The sequence below is a fragment of the Nycticebus coucang genome, chromosome 9 (assembly GCF_027406575.1).
Source record: "Nycticebus coucang isolate mNycCou1 chromosome 9, mNycCou1.pri, whole genome shotgun sequence".
In the NCBI taxonomy this organism is placed as follows: Eukaryota; Metazoa; Chordata; class Mammalia; order Primates; family Lorisidae; genus Nycticebus; species Nycticebus coucang.
In genome coordinates this window covers 11357645-11374451 of record NC_069788.1, presented here as the reverse complement: position 1 = coordinate 11374451, position 16807 = coordinate 11357645, and the positions used below count along the sequence as shown (strand labels likewise).

Sequence of the window (16807 nt, the reverse complement as noted above, 5' to 3'; positions counted from 1 at the left end):
TTTGTTTTCCACCCATCATTTGACCCCGAGAGGAGAATGCTTTGAGCACAATACGTCTCTGCACATTGGAGTGTCTCAAAGATGTTTCCCATCTGGATCCCCTCACAGGATGGACCTCAAGCTTTCCCTTACAGATTACTATCAGTAGCAAAAGAAGAGAAGGAGCAAGCTCGTGATAGGATTATAGTTTATAATGAGATGGTGGGACCGATCAGGTTAAAATTTGAAATTAGCACTCAAAATTTTAAAGTAATATTTCCATTCACACTTTATTGGCCAAAGTAAGTCACCCGCCAGTCTGAACTCACAGGGAATAGAGAAGTGCCATCCTCCCCTGTGCCTAGAAGGAGGGGAGACCCAAAATAATTATAAACAGTCCTGGTGATTACCCCAGTGATCTGTAACTTTACAAACAAAAACAAAAGGCCTTCGTCCCAGAATCCTGGACTCCAGTTCCACTAGCAGAGCACATGTTAAAACATAATCACCATCTAATTAAAGAAGTCCTCGCTGAAATACCAAAGCAAGTCAGTCACGAGGAAGGCTCCTTATGAGTCACCCAGCTTGATTAGAATAGTCAGTTCCTCGGGTTGTTCAAAAGTTATTAAATTGTTCGCCTGACTTAGTGTTTTAGAATTCCAGCTCTTTCTCTTCATAGCCCAGCGAAACTGTAATCCTAACGGCTTTATTGGATTCAAGGCACTTAACTATCGTGACTCAAGAAAACCATCTTGATGTTACTGACCCGGAAGGGATGTGAGCTGGGGAGCCTGGGAGACACATTCACTGCCACTGCCGCCTTGGTGGAGACTGGCGATACCGCAGAATGCACTGCTGGGGAGCAGCAGATCTGTCCCTGACGGACGGGATTTGTTGTGTTGCTTCCCCGGGCCTGAGTTTTCCCGTCCACAAAGAGAAGAACAAGAGAGCTGGGCAAGATGATTTCTCAGCTCTAATGAGCCTGTCTCCTAGAGACTGGTGTCTAAATCTCTGTCAGCACCTGGAACAGAGATTTTCATAGCCCCACCAGAGGATGTTAGGGAAGATAGAACCTTAGCAAGGATAAAAACGAGGATACTGCTGGGTGCAGGTGTGGATTAGAATCCTCTTTTCATTTAGACCTTGAGATGCAGTTGAGTTCCTTTGATTGAATTTTAGACCTTTTCAAAGCTCTGGTATGAATACTACTCTTGTGCATTCTATTCCTTGGGGATATGAATCAAAAACAAGAATGGTACAGAATTATATTCCTCGTCTTGATAAAGTTTGCTAGATAAATGTAAAAGAAGAAGGTGAGTAGGAAAACCTATAGAGGATTCTCAAGTGAAAGACAAGGAAGTCTGTTATCATATGTGATTATTTGCCTCCCACTTACTGCAGTTTGGGGATGAAAAGCCATTCTGAAACCTGGGGGAAAACTAATAATGAGTCAAATCCCCTCAGTAAATCAAGTATTATTTTACTCACCTGATTTCTTTCTTTTCCTCTGATATTTTCCCTGTTATAAGTGGGGGTGAAGGTGGAGGAGGATTTATGCCAATATCTGCATTCATTGTGCCCCACCCTGCCTGTCAGTCTCCCCCCACCCTACCCCCCACAAGCTTGTCCTCCTCTGCTCAGCCCCACTTTCTGAACAGCAGCTACCATCCAGAATGGCACAGCAGCCACTGGTCCATGTAAAGTTCAAGGGCACCTGCTGTCCTAACACCTCTTTCTCTAGAGATGCTTCACTATTTCAAATTATCATGGTTTTTAATCTTTGTGGCTGTTGCTGTTTGCTAAATCAGTGAGGATGTGATGGGAATTATGGACTCTTTCCCAAGGGAAATACTCGATACATAAAATAATCAGAACTTTGCCTATAATGTTGGTGTATTCACAGACTCCCTGAAGCCAGGTTCAGACCCCTTGCTTTAGAAAGCAAGCCTGCTTTCATCAAGGTTGTAGGTCTGTGAGGAGAATAATTCATAATGACTGAGAGGGATGTTCTTAGATGCGTAACTAGCTGGCTTACTGAGGAGTGCAGAGTGAGGTAGGAGGAAGCAGGCAAAAACTACTCTTTATTCACCTGGCCCATCTCCCTACAGCATTCAAAGCCTAAGAAGTTCTGAAGGGAAAGAGCATTCATTCATTCACATAGTCACTCAGAAAGTGTCCACTGAGCCCCTGCTTTGCACAGGCAATGATCCAGGCACTGAGAAGGCAGCAGTCGGAGGAAAAAAACAAGGAGGTTGGAATCTCAGACCTTGGGAAGTATTGTATTCAAAGGATGCTGGGAATAGACACTAAAAATAAACAAAAAGTAAAATGTAGAATAGATGAGATGGAAATAAATGTTAAGGAGAAAAGTAAAATAGGGAAGGAATTCAAGGAGCATCAGGAGCTATAATTTTAAATAGATGGCCAGGGTAGAGACCATGTTATCCCCACCATCCCCAGAATCCCCAGCATCCTCAGCACCCCCAGCATGATGGTGGGGTGAGCATACCCACCATCCCCACCAGCACCAAGGCTGTTGTTACTGAAAAGAGCCAACCCTGTGCTCTTGCACCCCATGATTTTAGAGATACAATGGGAAGCTTCAAGTCCACAGCCTCATCCCAGGGAGTAAGATGGAACAGAAGTCTAATAAATAACCGTGCAAGAGAGACGGTTACAGAGGAAGAGGGAGATTCTGTCCCCACCCAAACCTGCCAGGAATACAACCCAGCAGGTTATGACTTTCTCTTTTCGGGTCTGGATTGTTTCTCACATACATAGGAGAGGTCTTAGCAGTTGTTATTTTAAAGGTTTGTTTTCATAACAGAAGGATTTGTGGAGGAAAATATTTTTCTTGATTTCTTTTCTCAAAGACTGTGAAGTTGTATGTAAAGGATGAAACACGAGTAAATATGCTATTTTAGGGAGTGCATTAGATATTTTGTGAAGCTGTGAGGAAGTACCAAGGTACCATTTGGTACCCTAAGAAGTCATAATTTAGAGATTTTCTAACCCAATGCCTTCAATTGACTCATAAGACAACCAAGACCCACAGCAAAGTGAGGTGCCTGTTCCACAAACACAGCTCCTTTGCAAAGGGCTGTGGACCCACACCACGATGCTTAGGCCTCAATTGGCTAAAAATGAGTTACTAAAAATGTCACCCTATCTGCCTAAGAGCATGGCTTAAAAAGAAAGAGAGGGAAGGAAGGAAGGAAAGGAGGGAGGGCGGGAGGGAAGGAAGGATTACAGTAAGATTAAAGAGTTCCAGGCGGCGCCTGTGGCTCAGTGAGTTGGGCACTGGCCCCATATGCCAAGGGTGGCGGGTTCAAACCCAGCCCCAGACAAACTGCAACCAAAAAATAGCCGGGCGTTGTGGCGGGCGCCTGTAGTCCCAGCTACTCAGGAGGCTGAGGGAAGAGAATCACGTAAGCCCAAGAGTTAGAGGTTGCTGTGAGCCGTGTGACTCCACGGCACTCTACCCGAGGGCTGTACAGAGTTCCAATAGATTTTCTATGGACCTTATTTTTTCTACAGCTCCAGAAATCTGCATAAAGAAGTGACTGAGGTACAGGCCACAGTCACACAGTAATGAATCTAGATTTAGAAACCCACAAGTCTCCCCACAGCACAGGCACACCTACCTTGTAACCAGTGGCATTCTAAGAGTCTTTGCTAATGCCACCAAGATCAGAACTACTTTTTCGTAACTGCGGGTAACTGGCTAATGAAGCGTCTGTGGTTTGGGGTTACATGTGGGCAGTACTGGCTTTGCCAAGCAAATGTCCTCTCACAGGTCTGTACCACAAAGAACATGTTAGAAAGCTGGGTGCATTTCTTCTAAAGAATGTCGCTTTGTGGATCTTGCTTGAAAAGGGTTTCTTGAGGTACTTGATTCCCCAGTCTCCAAGTTGGCCGTCCCGAGTGCTATGAATGTGTTCACAGTTTGTCCTCATTTCTCTCTGTCTGCACGCACCTGAAGGAAAGAACAAGGGGAAGCAGCAAGCAGGTTTGTGATTTCTCTTTTGCTACATGTTTGTTTATAAACCTGATGCCTAACAGATGTTTTAAATGTGTTTCATGTGAGTAAAATCGATCAACAAATACAAGATGATTAAAAGTGACCTTTCACAAGATTGCCTGCAAAGGTTGCTATTTTATTGATTTTTTTTTTTTCTCCCTTGAGAGCATCATGTCTTTCTACAGTTCTCTCCTCCTTTTTTACAATCTTCAGAGCATGGGACATTTGGAATGCGGGGGTGGGATAATTATGGTCTTTGATTATTCCTTGCTAGCACTTCTTTTGAGACAGAGTCTCACTTCATCACCTTGTAGAGTGCCGTGGCATCAGTCCAGCTCACAGCAATCTCGGACTCCTGGGTTCAGCAATCTTCCTGCTTCAGCTTCCCAAGTAGTGAGGACTACCGGCACTGACTAATTTTTTCTATTTTTAGTAAAGATGAAATCTCACTCTTGAGATTTGAGACAAGCTCGGGCTTGTCTCAAACTCCTAAGCTCAACTGATCCTCCTGCCTCAGCCTCTCAGAGTGCTCAGATTACAGATGTGAGCCACCAAGCCCAGCTCCAGACAGAGCATTGCCTAAGTAACGCAGAGTGTCAAAGAGAGGAACTTTTTCCCTCAATGTTACAGGCTCCTGTCCTCCTTTTGGAGCGAAAAAAAATCTTTTTTGTCAAGAGGACACTGTGTACAGGAGATGAAAACCATCTCCCCGTGACATCTCCAGCCTGTGAGGTGCTGAGGTTTTCCCAAGTGATCTCATTTAAAAGAAGAATCCCCCATCCTTTAAGAAGAAGATAGCCCTCCCCAAAATTCTGCAAATAATTATGGTCACTCTTTCGTGTCTTACATGGAAATGCTTTATCAGATTACATAGCCAAGAGTTAGTTAAACTGGTAGGAATAGGAGATGAAATAGGAAATAGGGTACGAAAAAGAACAGCTTGGTATGTGTTAATGTAGCAGGAAGGGTCTGGATTTGGGAGCAAAGCCCTGGAAAACAAATCCACGTGGATCCCAGCGCTGATGGTGTGAGCAATGGCAAAAACAGAGCAGCCGGAGAACCCAGGTGCCTGGAAGGGAAGCAGGGATATGAGTGGTTCCCTGACATTGCCATTTGTTTTAGTAAAAAGGAAATGAATGTATACACCTCCCCGAAGCTGGTCCCTTGGTTGGGGCCACTGAGGGTCCAGGAAGTGTTTTTTTAGCTTTGTACTTTTATAGTAATGACATTAATCATAATATATTTATGCAGTACTGAAACTAGTTTTAAAAGTTCACTGGGCGTCGAGGATACCCATATTCCCATTATGTTCGTGCTTTGAAAGATATAAATCCAAGCCGAGCGCAGTGGCTTACACCTGTAATCTCAGCACTCAGGAGGCCAAGGCCAGGAGGATCACTTGAAGTCAGGAGCTCAAGACTAGCCTGAACAGAAGTGAGACGCGGTCTCTACCAGAAATAGAAATATTTAGCGAAATATTTATCGTGTGCCTGTAGTCCTAGCTACTCAGGAAGCTCAGGCAGGAGAATCGCTTCAGCTCAAAAGGTGGACCTGTGATGTCACCACTGCAGTCTACGTGGGGCAACAGAGTGAGACTCTGTTTGAACAAAAAAGAAAGGATTCACAAATCCAAACACAAATGCATTCCCTTACACCGGGAGATAGATACGGTGGGACTTCCAACATCAGGCGCCCCTCGGACTGGGTAGCCTGCCCAGTGGATAGCATTAAAGACCCTTCTCAATTTGGTGGCTATGGAGCCAAAGTCATCGGCTATTCCTTGGCGCTCTTTCCGCAACATTTTACTTGCCTGAAGAGTTGCTTATCTTCACGTTAGAGATATTTTTGACCAAAGAGAGGTTTTAGTCTTTAAACGTAAAATTCTTTGCATAGATACTGGAAGAGACAAGATGACCAATTTTAACCCATCAGTCCTTTTTCTAGATTCCATGCAGATCCCACACCTATTTTTCTCTTCTGACAACTTTATTTGAATTAACATAACACAAAATAAATCATAGCCATTGTAAGCTGTGTTTTAGTCTCTTTGATGATTTTTAAAAAGCTTTCGTTGACTCAGGAGCCATCCACTTACAAATTATCTTGAAGGGTGATTTCTTTCCAAGTCCTAAGGACAGGGATTATCTATTAACTCACGAGCCATCTGAGAGTAAAATCACCTGCCTTGGTTTCATCCTCCAAAACAAAACTGGTGACACCTAAAAAGACGTTTGTAAAAAAAAAATGGAGGTACTTAGTAAGTGTAACCTTTATGGACTCCTGGGTGAGGGGTCACCGTGGGCTGACAGTGACCCTGCTCCTTTACGGACTCCTGGGTGAGGGGTCATCTTGGACTGACAGTGACCCTGCTCCTTTATGGACTCCTGGATGAGGGGTCACCCTGGGATGACAGTGACCCTGCTCCTTTAATGGACTCCTGGGCGAGGGGTCACCTTGGACTGACAGTGACCCTGCTCCTTTATGGACTCCTGGGTGAGGGGTCACCTTGGACTGACCGTGACCCTGCTCCTTTATGGACTCCTGGATGAGGGGTCACCTTGGACTGACCGTGACCCTGCTCCTTTATGGACTCCTGGGTGAGGGGTCACCTTGGACTGACCGTGACCCTGCTCCTTTATGGACTCCTGGATGAGGGGTCACCTTGGACTGACAGTGACCCTGCTTCTTTATGGGACTCCTGGATGAGGGGTCACCTTGGGCTGACAGTGATCCTGCTCCCAGTGTTAACATGGCAGAAAACAAAGACAAAATTAAAATGCCTCTATTGAGCTTCTACTCACGAGTCCAAAACTGAGCCTCCTAACCAACTGTCACAATTCAAAAAAAATTAACAACCAAATTATCTAAGTTTATGATGTTCATATATATCCAAAATATCTAAGTCCATGCAGCGTGCTCATGGCTAAGGCTGTCAAAGATAACTTACCCACAGGTTTGAATGTGTTCAGAACCATTGAACTGGGTTTATGGTGTAGAGAATCACACAGAAATTTCTTGCTTCTTTGTGGACTTCAGACATTTGGCAAAAGCCACCTGGAAACAGGTGCTCCTCCATGAGTAGGCCTGGACACCTTACTTTGCGTCCTACACACTTAGGTCTCCCATCCCCAAACTATATATTACATTCCCCTGTGGAGAGCTGTGACAAAGGATGTGCTTGGTAAAGAATTCTTGGATAGAGTAATAAAATGCCTCTGACCTCAAGTAATTTATGTGGAGAGAGACAAAACACCAACAAAAATGAGAAAAGAGGAGAAATATTAAAAGAGAGAAAAAGAAAAATTATAAAAATCTTGCAAATAAACTGAAGGAAATAAGTGGAAGTTTCCTTTTTTTTTGTTGAGACAAGAGTGTCACTTTGCTGCCCTTGGAGGGTGCTGTGGCATCACAGCTCACAGCAACCTCAAACTCTTGGGCTCAAGGCAATTCTCTTGCCTCAGCTTCCCAAGTATCTGGGGCTACAGGTGTCCGCCACTACACCCAGCTGATTTTTCTAATTTTAGTAGAGATGGGGTCTCACTCTTGCTCAGGATGGTCTCGAACTCCTGAGCTCAAGCAATCCACCTGCCTCAGCCTCCCAGAAAACTGGAATTACAGGCATGAGCCAGCACCTAGCCTAGAAGCTTCCATTTTAATATTACCTTGGCTTTCACCTTGTTGAGTTCCACAGACAGGATGTTAATACTGCCTACGGAATGCAGAAAGACTATCATAATAGCAATAGCAACTGTACTATCCTAGAAAATAGCAACTTTGTCCTTACCCAAGCAAAATATGCACTCAAAAAAAATGCATCTGAGAGTTATCCCTTAGAGAAGAGCAGATCTGCGTCCAGAATATTGTTAATAAAGGTTTGGCCCCATTTCCAGATGAACCCGTTAACACCTCCCAACTGCAGTCTCCGATTGCCCTTGGGGCCACCAAGTTACTGATGATGATTCAGATAAGCAGAATTAGACAAGCTTCAGCCCCAGGAGGAGCCAACTTTTTTATTGCTCAGATATCTCAGAGCCTGGAATCTCCTAAGTCCTTCCTCATGGTTTTTCTTAGTGTAAAAACTGAGAGGAACCAAGGTTCAGATGGGTTCAGCACAACAGCCAGCACTTGTGTGTGGGTGCCCGGACTCCCATGGAGGGAGGCAACAACCCCGACAGTCCATGCACAGAGAGGCTTTTCATTCCACAGAATGGATTAAGGTGTCAAACACAGTCACGTAATCCTTAATTTCCTTAATTAACTAGGTTCCCTGCTTTGGAATGTTCTTGGTACAAAGAGATTTTGTCTTTCTACACCGAGGTTTAGGGTATGTTTAAACAAAATTTGTCTACTATGTTTTCAGCTAAGGAACAATGTCACATTGTTTGTGACAGATCTAAAGATTTCTTTGAAAATAGAAGCCAGTTGTCTCAAGAGCATTAGTGAAAATACTGTTTCTTTGGTTCTCTTTTGCATGGAGTCGGGTACAAATTCCTGTTAGTCTCAACCGAGTCTGCTTCGTCAACTTGTCTTAAACCCTAAATACAACTTTTTAGCATCATTTAATTACTCATTTTCTTTCCTCTATCTTCCCACTAAAATCGTTCTAATCTCTCATGTGTGGTGATAAACGCGTTTCTCTATTTTATTCTAATTGATCACCCCATTAAGTCATTTTTGCCAATCAGTTTTGTTTTTTTTTTTTAACTGGACAGGTTCTCTCCATTTGGGGGGTAAACTGACATTTTCAGAGAATGGAATTTACCAGTGAGCCCATCTGACCAGATAACCCAATATTGCACCGTGAGGTTCCTATATATAATGCCCTGGCCCTTGGCCAGGTCCTCAGATAGTGGTCAGTTAGCCATCACATTGGTACAAAAGGGCTTTTCCTTCTCTCTACCTAACAAAACCAGATTATACTATCTGAGGTTTGGGGATTGTCTATAAATCTCACTGCCTTTGATTAGCCTGTCTTCTTAATCAACAACAGTTGACGGTATGCCTGCTTCATAGTAAAACTGCCTTAACTGCAGCTTAAAAAGCAGAACTAGAACCTTTCAGACTTCTTAGGAGACTATCTAAAGTTGCTTTAGCAGGCACATGGAAGGTAGAGGTACATGTCTGAAAAGTTAAGGCACAAATGATATTCTTCTACTACATTACAATCTTGTGCTGAGATCTGCTGATACTTCGTCCCAGCCGCTCCTGTGACGTTGGCTTTCTTGGGTTCTGAGGCAGGGTGTAGCTCTTGGGAGAGAACTCTAGAACCCTGGTGGGAAAGATTGTGTGTTCTTGTGTTTCTTCTGCATTTTTTTCTATTATTTGCGTTTTCATTCTTGTGTGTCCAATGAATGACCTGCATGTGTGTTAAACTAAACTCAGCAAAACTAGTTTGATTTTTTTTTCCAGGACAGTCAACTTGTGTCCTTGTTGGCAAAATCTTAGGTTGTTTCAAAAACAATCTTTTCAAAATGGTCTCTCCTTCTGTTCACATTTATTGACAGAGGGAAAAGATTTAGTCTTTTAAAAACACATCATAGGGCTTAAAATAAGAAATGTAATTATTTTTCTTACAAACTAACAACCTAGAATCTTTTCTTCTGCTTTTGTGAAACATGTATCGTATCTGATGATTGGTTATCTGTATGAACTATAACAGCAGATGTTTCATTCCATTTCAAAGCAATTACTGTTACCCTATGTCATTGATTTCTGTAAATATTTATTCTTAAAATTTCTAAAATATTTTATGCCTCCATCATGTATACTATATTGTATTGATATTTATGACAGGGGTCACTGTAGTATAAAATATTTATATTCTTATTTTGATATCAAACACGCTAACACAGACCGCCATCCTTTGTAATTTAGCCTATTTCAAATCTGATTATTTCAGCCATTAAGATCACTGGACCTACACCTGTTTCAAGCAGCACAATTAAACTACCTAGTTGGTACTCACTGCTTGAAAAGTCTGTGTGCTTATACAGTACATGAAAAACAATAAAGCCAAATGGCTTTGTTTTCATAAAAAGAAAGAAAAACTCCCTCAGCACTTTCCTGGTGGGGAAACGCTTGGTGACGTGCTGCTGTTTCCCTCCCTCCTAGTCAGATCTGTAGTAATAAGCAGAAGCTCTTCAGCATTCACACCTCCCGGAAGCAGAGGTACCAGCACCCCGGCTGCTGACATGAGATTTGAGAATGCCAACTAACCTCAGGTGCATGACCAGGTTACACCGCCACCCCCACTCGAGCCCTGTTCAGAGACTTAACTGTTCCTAGAGACTTCTTGAATGAGGTTTCCAACCCGCTTGTCCTCCCCGTTGCTTGTTGCCTGCACTGATTCTCTCCAACCTCCGTTCAAACAGGCAGGGTCCCGCTCAGTATTGGCAGTCAGCCCTCTGGCGCCTCCTTGTGGTTGCGCAACTGCTGAGCTGCTGCGCGCACTGTATTGTTATGGCCCAGTTGCCACATTGTGCCTGAGGCGAGAATTTGCAAAGTGCTTATCCTCTGAAGGGCTAAAACCCTAAGTATAACAATAACTACAGCATTCCAAGCCCTGGAGTACTGCTGCGGATTATGAAATGCCATCCAGTTCCCTGGCAGGGAACATCCAGTGGCAGGCGGCCTGCTGGGCCACGTGTCTGACTCCCTTGCAGAGTGGTTGTGCAGGCTCCCTGAGCAGGGCCTCGGCTGGGGACGTGGGGCTGCACGCTAGGAGAGGTGCTGCAATCAGGGACCGCCGCGATCTTCTAGTGACTTTCTCCCAAGAGACACCCTCTTGTTGGTCTCCTGGGAATAATAATCTTTGGCATTCTTTCTAAAAAACGCTGTTACATAAATCTTCCCCAAAAATCGTGTTTATAGATGTCACCAAAAAAGCTGGAAAATAATGAAAACTTTAAGGTACCAGGGAAGAGTCTATTATTTTTAATCAGGGCGTGTTTTCAATAACAGCCACCCAATCAGTTTAATCATCATCTAATCAAGATGCTCTGTTGATTTTCAAAGGGGAAAAGAAGGAGAAAAACTAATAAAAATGAGGTTTTTTGTAAGAGGACATAAGAATCGATCTTTGCCTTGGAAAAGGAAATTTTGCCTAGTTAAATGTTCTAGATGATGATCTTACTCTATCACATAACTGAAAAGAGAAAGTGAAAACATTATATTACACTCTAATTTAGAGTGTAACATGATGAGTATATTTTACAGCAATTCTTGAGAGTTTTTTAAAATAGTACATACTAGCAAATAGTTTAGTAGGACAGAAGGACAAAAGGGGAAATGGTACCTAGAATTCATTTATATCAATTTTAAGTGCTTTAAATGCACTGAGGTTCAAAGAATATTACTTCTACTCTCCTTTAATTCATAAGGTAATGTCAAAATGTTTCATAAAGATAATTTTTAAAAATATTTTCATGGGAGCAAAGCTTTACTATTTTTTTATTAAACTGTGGTTGATTTAATGCTAATTTTTACTTTTTTGACATTTTTACTTTTTAATAATTGGAACTTTTAAAATATACATATGTAATTTCATCTTGAGTGGTTTTCGGATGTTTTTATCAGTTTCTTGTTTATTTAGTTGGCACAAGATGTATCTTGAAAGTCTGAGAAAGTAATTTGAGATTAATCAAACCCAACCTTTTATAGTAATTGGAAGAAAAATAATAGGTAAGATCAAGTACAGCGAAGATACTTGTAATGATAGCTGTGTCAACGTGAGCCAGTCATTAATCTAAATAAAGGTGCAGACATGAGCATATGCTTCCTGAACCAGAACATCATATTTAAATGATGGAACAGATGTGTTGCAACTAAAAAGAGATTTGAAATTTTTACAATTTTAAAAAAAAAAAAAGCTTGGGAAAAATCGACATTTTGGGCACTATCCCTTTGACGGATTTGTTTAAATACTTGAAAGCTTTTGGATGACATAGGGGATCAAGATGCAGTTTTATGATGTTATTGTTGCTCTTGTTTATTTAATGTGATCTGTTGTTTAATCACACATTTGTCAAGTACAGATAAATTCTTCCGAATGGGGCCATTGTAAAGAACCCTTGAACCCACTTGATCTCATCCCAAAACTGCCCAGCCTGGTTTTGCATGTGCCTTCCCCTTGTTGTGCGGAACTTAGCTGTGTCTGCATTTCAGTGGGTGGGGGCCGGGTGTCTGTTGCATGGTCAACTCGTGTATTGTTTCCAGAACTCTATGATCATGATTTGATTTATTTTCATGTAACCACACATAAAAAGTGGTGCCTTTTTAGAATATCATTTGTTAATCAACTAGGCATGAAAAAATAAATGCTATTGTTTCTTGTTAGCTACAAACACGTATCCACTAAACACATTTGCTGTTGGCATGCTGCAGTTGGGGACAGTGGACTTCGCGGTAAGTGGAAAGATAAGACCTCCACTCCGTCTCCAATAAGCCTTATCCATGAGAACACTCCCTTCATACTCCATAAAGGCTGCAGCATGACCCAGAGTGGTTCCAAGTGACTCCCATCATTTCTTCAGGCCCTGCAGTGTCCTGGGTCTCTTACATTGATCATAGTGTCACCTGCTAATGAGGAGATTTATTTTGAAAACAAACAAAAGGGCACACAAAACTTCTTATAGTTCCTTTGCAACCCACAAAAAGTTCCTTAGTATCATGTTGCAACTTTTACCTCCATGTTAGAGAGGAAGACCCCAAAACCCATGTCTGATTCCAGCTCATCACACCACATCTCCTGATTAGGAAAGTGTGAAGATGGCCTTTGGATTTTGTTGATAGGCTGCCTTTCTCAGCCCACTACAGTTCAATAATAGCCAGCATCAGAGAACAGAATGCCTGAACAAATATAATTTGCCAGTAGCTGCCACAGCAAATCAATAACCTGTTATATAGCAGGAAATTGTGTTAGTGAACATAACATCTCATTCCATTAATCAGTCATCCCATTCATTATGTGTTGGGGCCGTTCTCTCTTGTGTGGTTTTCTGTCTCACAAGAATGAATGTACGCGTAACAGAATGTAAAGTTAAGTCGTGTGTGTTTTATATTACGTATGCAGTGCAAGCAACTGCTATGAGATTGCATGAATTTATGGCTAGCATAATCTTGCCTGGAATAGAAAATGCATGCCGAATGTAGGTCTGTATGTAACTGTCGTCCCTGTTTTCCTGTAGAAATGTTTAGAAATTACAAAGAGATGTGCTCCCAAATTTTTTTTAAAAATCACTTTTTTAAAATCTCAAAACTTAAAATTAATGTGAAAACAGTGCAACTGTTTTTAAAGTGAACTCCAAACCAGTTCTTGGTTAGCTCCAGTGTAATCGTGTACAGATAGCTGGTGTCAGTCCTTTCTGTGATGAATCCAAGCAGGATGTGTGTATACCTATAGCAGGAGATTGACTGCAAACGAATTCAAGCAAAGAGATTTTAAAAAGCTCAGCTTTTCAATATGGGAAGAGTTCAGTGCTATGCTTCCACTGACTGAAGACGTTTTGTTCTCTTGAAATATGTCACTATATACAACTTCCTCAAATTATTTACTCAAGCGAAGTGGAAGAAATTTCTTGAAATGCAATAATCCTGCCTCTGTTCTCCACAGTCAGAAGCTAAGTTTTAAGGAGCGAGTGCGCATGGCTAGCCCGAGAGGCCAGAGTATTAAGAGCCGACAAGCTTCAGTAGGTGACAGGAGGTCCCCAAGCACAGACATCACCGCCGAGGGCAGTCCCACCAAAGTGCAGAAGAGCTGGAGCTTCAACGACAGAACTCGCTTCCGGCCATCTCTGCGCCTCAAAAGTTCCCAGCCCAAACCGGTGATAGACGGTAAGCCCTGCTTTTCCATAACCATTTTTAATTTGGTAGACTGTAGTGAGGGAGATTATGAAGTAATTAATTCTCCATGGTACCACTTGAAGAAGGAAGGAAACGACCGCAGGGAAAGAAATGTTTGTTTGTTTTACTGGAAATGTATTCATTGCCTTGGGCAAATGTACAGAATATAAGTTTACTTTTGGAAACAACGTTGGCAGCTAAGTCTACATTTCAAAGAAGCCAAACAAAATTTTGTTAAGTCTTCATTTCTCCAACAAGGCCCATATCGAGAACAATGGAACTGTCGTTCTGATATATATGTTATGTCTGACCAAGGCCCAAGGTCCAAGGTCCAATAAAAACCAGGGTTCTGTGAGTATCTTACAACACCGTAAGGGTGGTCATTTCTGGTCAACAGTGAAGGTGCTTGTTCCCCCTCCCACATGCTCCATCTACCACTGAATCAAAGACCACTGCCTATCTTCCCTAGAGAGAGTCGCATTGAGTCAAAGTCTTCCAATGATAAGTGAAATTCAAATTCTTCTTCCGAGACGAATTAACCTATTCTCTTTATCACATGATATAGCAAACATTTCCATGCCAACACATTTTTATCAATACATTTTATTGAGTGTCACACAACTGTTAAGTTTGCAAAATAAAACATTTTCTCTTTCATTTACGATTAGCTTGGCTTTCCTTTTGACCATGCCCCTTGGGATCTCTGGGCAAAGGACCAAAATCAAATAGCATCTTCCATTAATGCATAAAAACTGCAAAGGCTATCAGTCCTTCAGCTCTCATGCCCTAGAATAACCTGTATTTTCCCAGGCCCTGAAAGCCTGAGGGATAAATTTACCAACTAGGGGTCATAATCACATTCATCTCAGGCTGCCTGCTGTGGAGTCCCTGGCACCTCGGCCCACAGGCAGCTTCCTCAGAGATCCTTGGGGATACCCCTAACACTCTCAGGTGAACAACACAAGCCCTCCTTTGCTCTTCTCCCTTCTCTGCCACCCCGTGGGTGTTGTGCTTTTCGAGTGGACCCCCCCATGTCTGCTCCTACGCGGCCCCTCCCTGCAGAGCTCGTAGCTTCCATCTCAGTTGTGAGACATGCTGACCCACCTGTTGCCACGCTAAGGTGGGAAGAGCCTCCTCCTCCAATACTGGACACGCCTCCATCAAGCCACTTGCCACATCTGAGTCACTCGTGACACAATTTTGGTGTCCTCTGGTTTCCACACTCTCCTCCTAGGATTTTGGCCAAACGCCCTTGAGCAGCTGAGTCAAGAGTTACCAGAGATGGGACTTTATGTACACTCAGAATAGACTTGCTGAATATAAATGGGTACATCTTTTCTGGAGGGCAATTTGGCAAAATATATCACAAGTGTTTTACATATGCCTAAGCCTAGACACATCCCACCCACCGATTCTATTTCTAGGATATAATCAATAGAATGAAACAATATCGATATTAGAAATTATGCTATAAGTTAAAAAATTATTGACACCGAAAGCTTATCACAAAAGACGCCACTTATATGTGTAAAAGATGTATATAAATTTATGTTTTTATAGCAAAAAGTCTGGAAAGGTCTACAACAACGTATGAACGGTTACCTTTGAGTGGTGAGAGCCACAGCTGTGTTTTCTTTCTTTGTTTTCTTCATCTATATGATCATGTAAAGCTTTTATAATAACAAAGCAAAAGAGATTGTCTGTTTTAAAAAAATTAGCCCTTCTCTTACAAAAAAAAAATGATTAAAGGCCAGGCATGGTGGCTCATGCCTGTAATCTTAGCACTCTGGGAGACCAGCATGGGTGGATTGCCTGAGCTCACAAGTTCGAGACCAGCCTGAACCAGAGCGAGACCCTGTCTCTAAAAATAGCCAGGTATTGTGGTGGGCACCTGTAGTCCCTGCTACTTGGGAGGCTGAGGCAAGAGAATTGCTTAAACCCAGGAGTTTGAGGTTGCTTAAGCTTTGACACCACAGCATTCTACCAAGGTGACAAAGTAAGACTCTACCTCAGAAAAAAAAGAATGATTAAAAAAAATACAGGTGGCACCTGTGGTTCAAAGAAGTAGGGCACACCGGCCCCATATACCAGAGGAGGTGGGTTCAAACCCAGCCCTGGCCAAAAAATAATACATAAAATTATTCCTTCATTTCACACACTGCCCTCTTGCCTCCCCCTACTCCAGGGGCCCTGAAACCTGGACCTCACCAGACTCCTTCTCAGGCTGATTTCCTCTCCAGTGGCAGAAAGAGTGCCTGGACTCGGGGGGTGGGACCAGCCTTCCCTGAGGGCAGATGCAGCTGCCTACTGAGGTCTCACAGCTTCTATTGCAAATAGAGCTTTTACTGGTTTTCTCAGGCTGTCATAGCAAAGTTCCAGGTGCCTGAAACAACAGAAACTTGTTTTTTCACAGTCTGGAAGCTAGAAGTCCAAGATGGAGGTTCCAGCAGGGTCCTTTCCTCTCTGTTTGGCTTGCAGACGGCCGTCTTCTCCCTGTGTCTTCACCTGGCCTTTCCTCCATGCTTGTCTGCGCCCTAATTTCCTCTCTCTATAAGGACACTGGGTGAGGGCCCTTTTTAAAACCCTGTGTCCAAATAGTCACACATTCAGAGGTGCTGGGGGTTAGGACATCAACATATGAATTTTGTAGGATTCGTTGTTACGAGTCCACAACTGAACTCATAACAGAACTCCTGCTCACCCACATCGCCACATCCCTGGTAAGCTGAGATGGTCGATGTCATCAACGCTGGCCCAGGGTTCACACTCTTCTACAAACACATGCATGCCACATCACAGGGGGTCCATATTCTTCTAACATGGGCTTCAGAAAGCAGTCAGCTTCGTGTATAAGGTCTGTACAGTTGCTTGAGTGCCGCGGACCGCCCTGTCGGTGGGCTCCAGTCCGAGGGAAAGCAGGGAGAAGGAACGAGGAAAGTTGAGAGGTCGGCGCAGGAATGACAGTCT

At 42.8% G+C, this 16807-nt stretch overlaps 1 protein-coding gene across 3 annotated transcripts in view; it reads left to right on the top strand.

Annotated features, from left to right (window-relative positions):
• Positions 1 to 16807, top strand: part of KCNQ5 (potassium voltage-gated channel subfamily Q member 5) — a 583497-nt gene that overhangs the window by 503193 nt on the left and 63497 nt on the right. The window contains exons 9-11 of one of the 3 annotated variants that reach the window (XM_053602994.1): positions 3962 to 3988; positions 10112 to 10168; positions 13611 to 13831. In XM_053602994.1, the coding sequence (XP_053458969.1) occupies positions 3962 to 3988; positions 10112 to 10168; positions 13611 to 13831 (305 nt within the window). The remainder of the gene's footprint in view (positions 1 to 3961; positions 3989 to 10111; positions 10169 to 13610; positions 13832 to 16807) is intronic. The other 2 variants (XM_053602995.1, XM_053602996.1) reach the window with 2 other exon arrangements.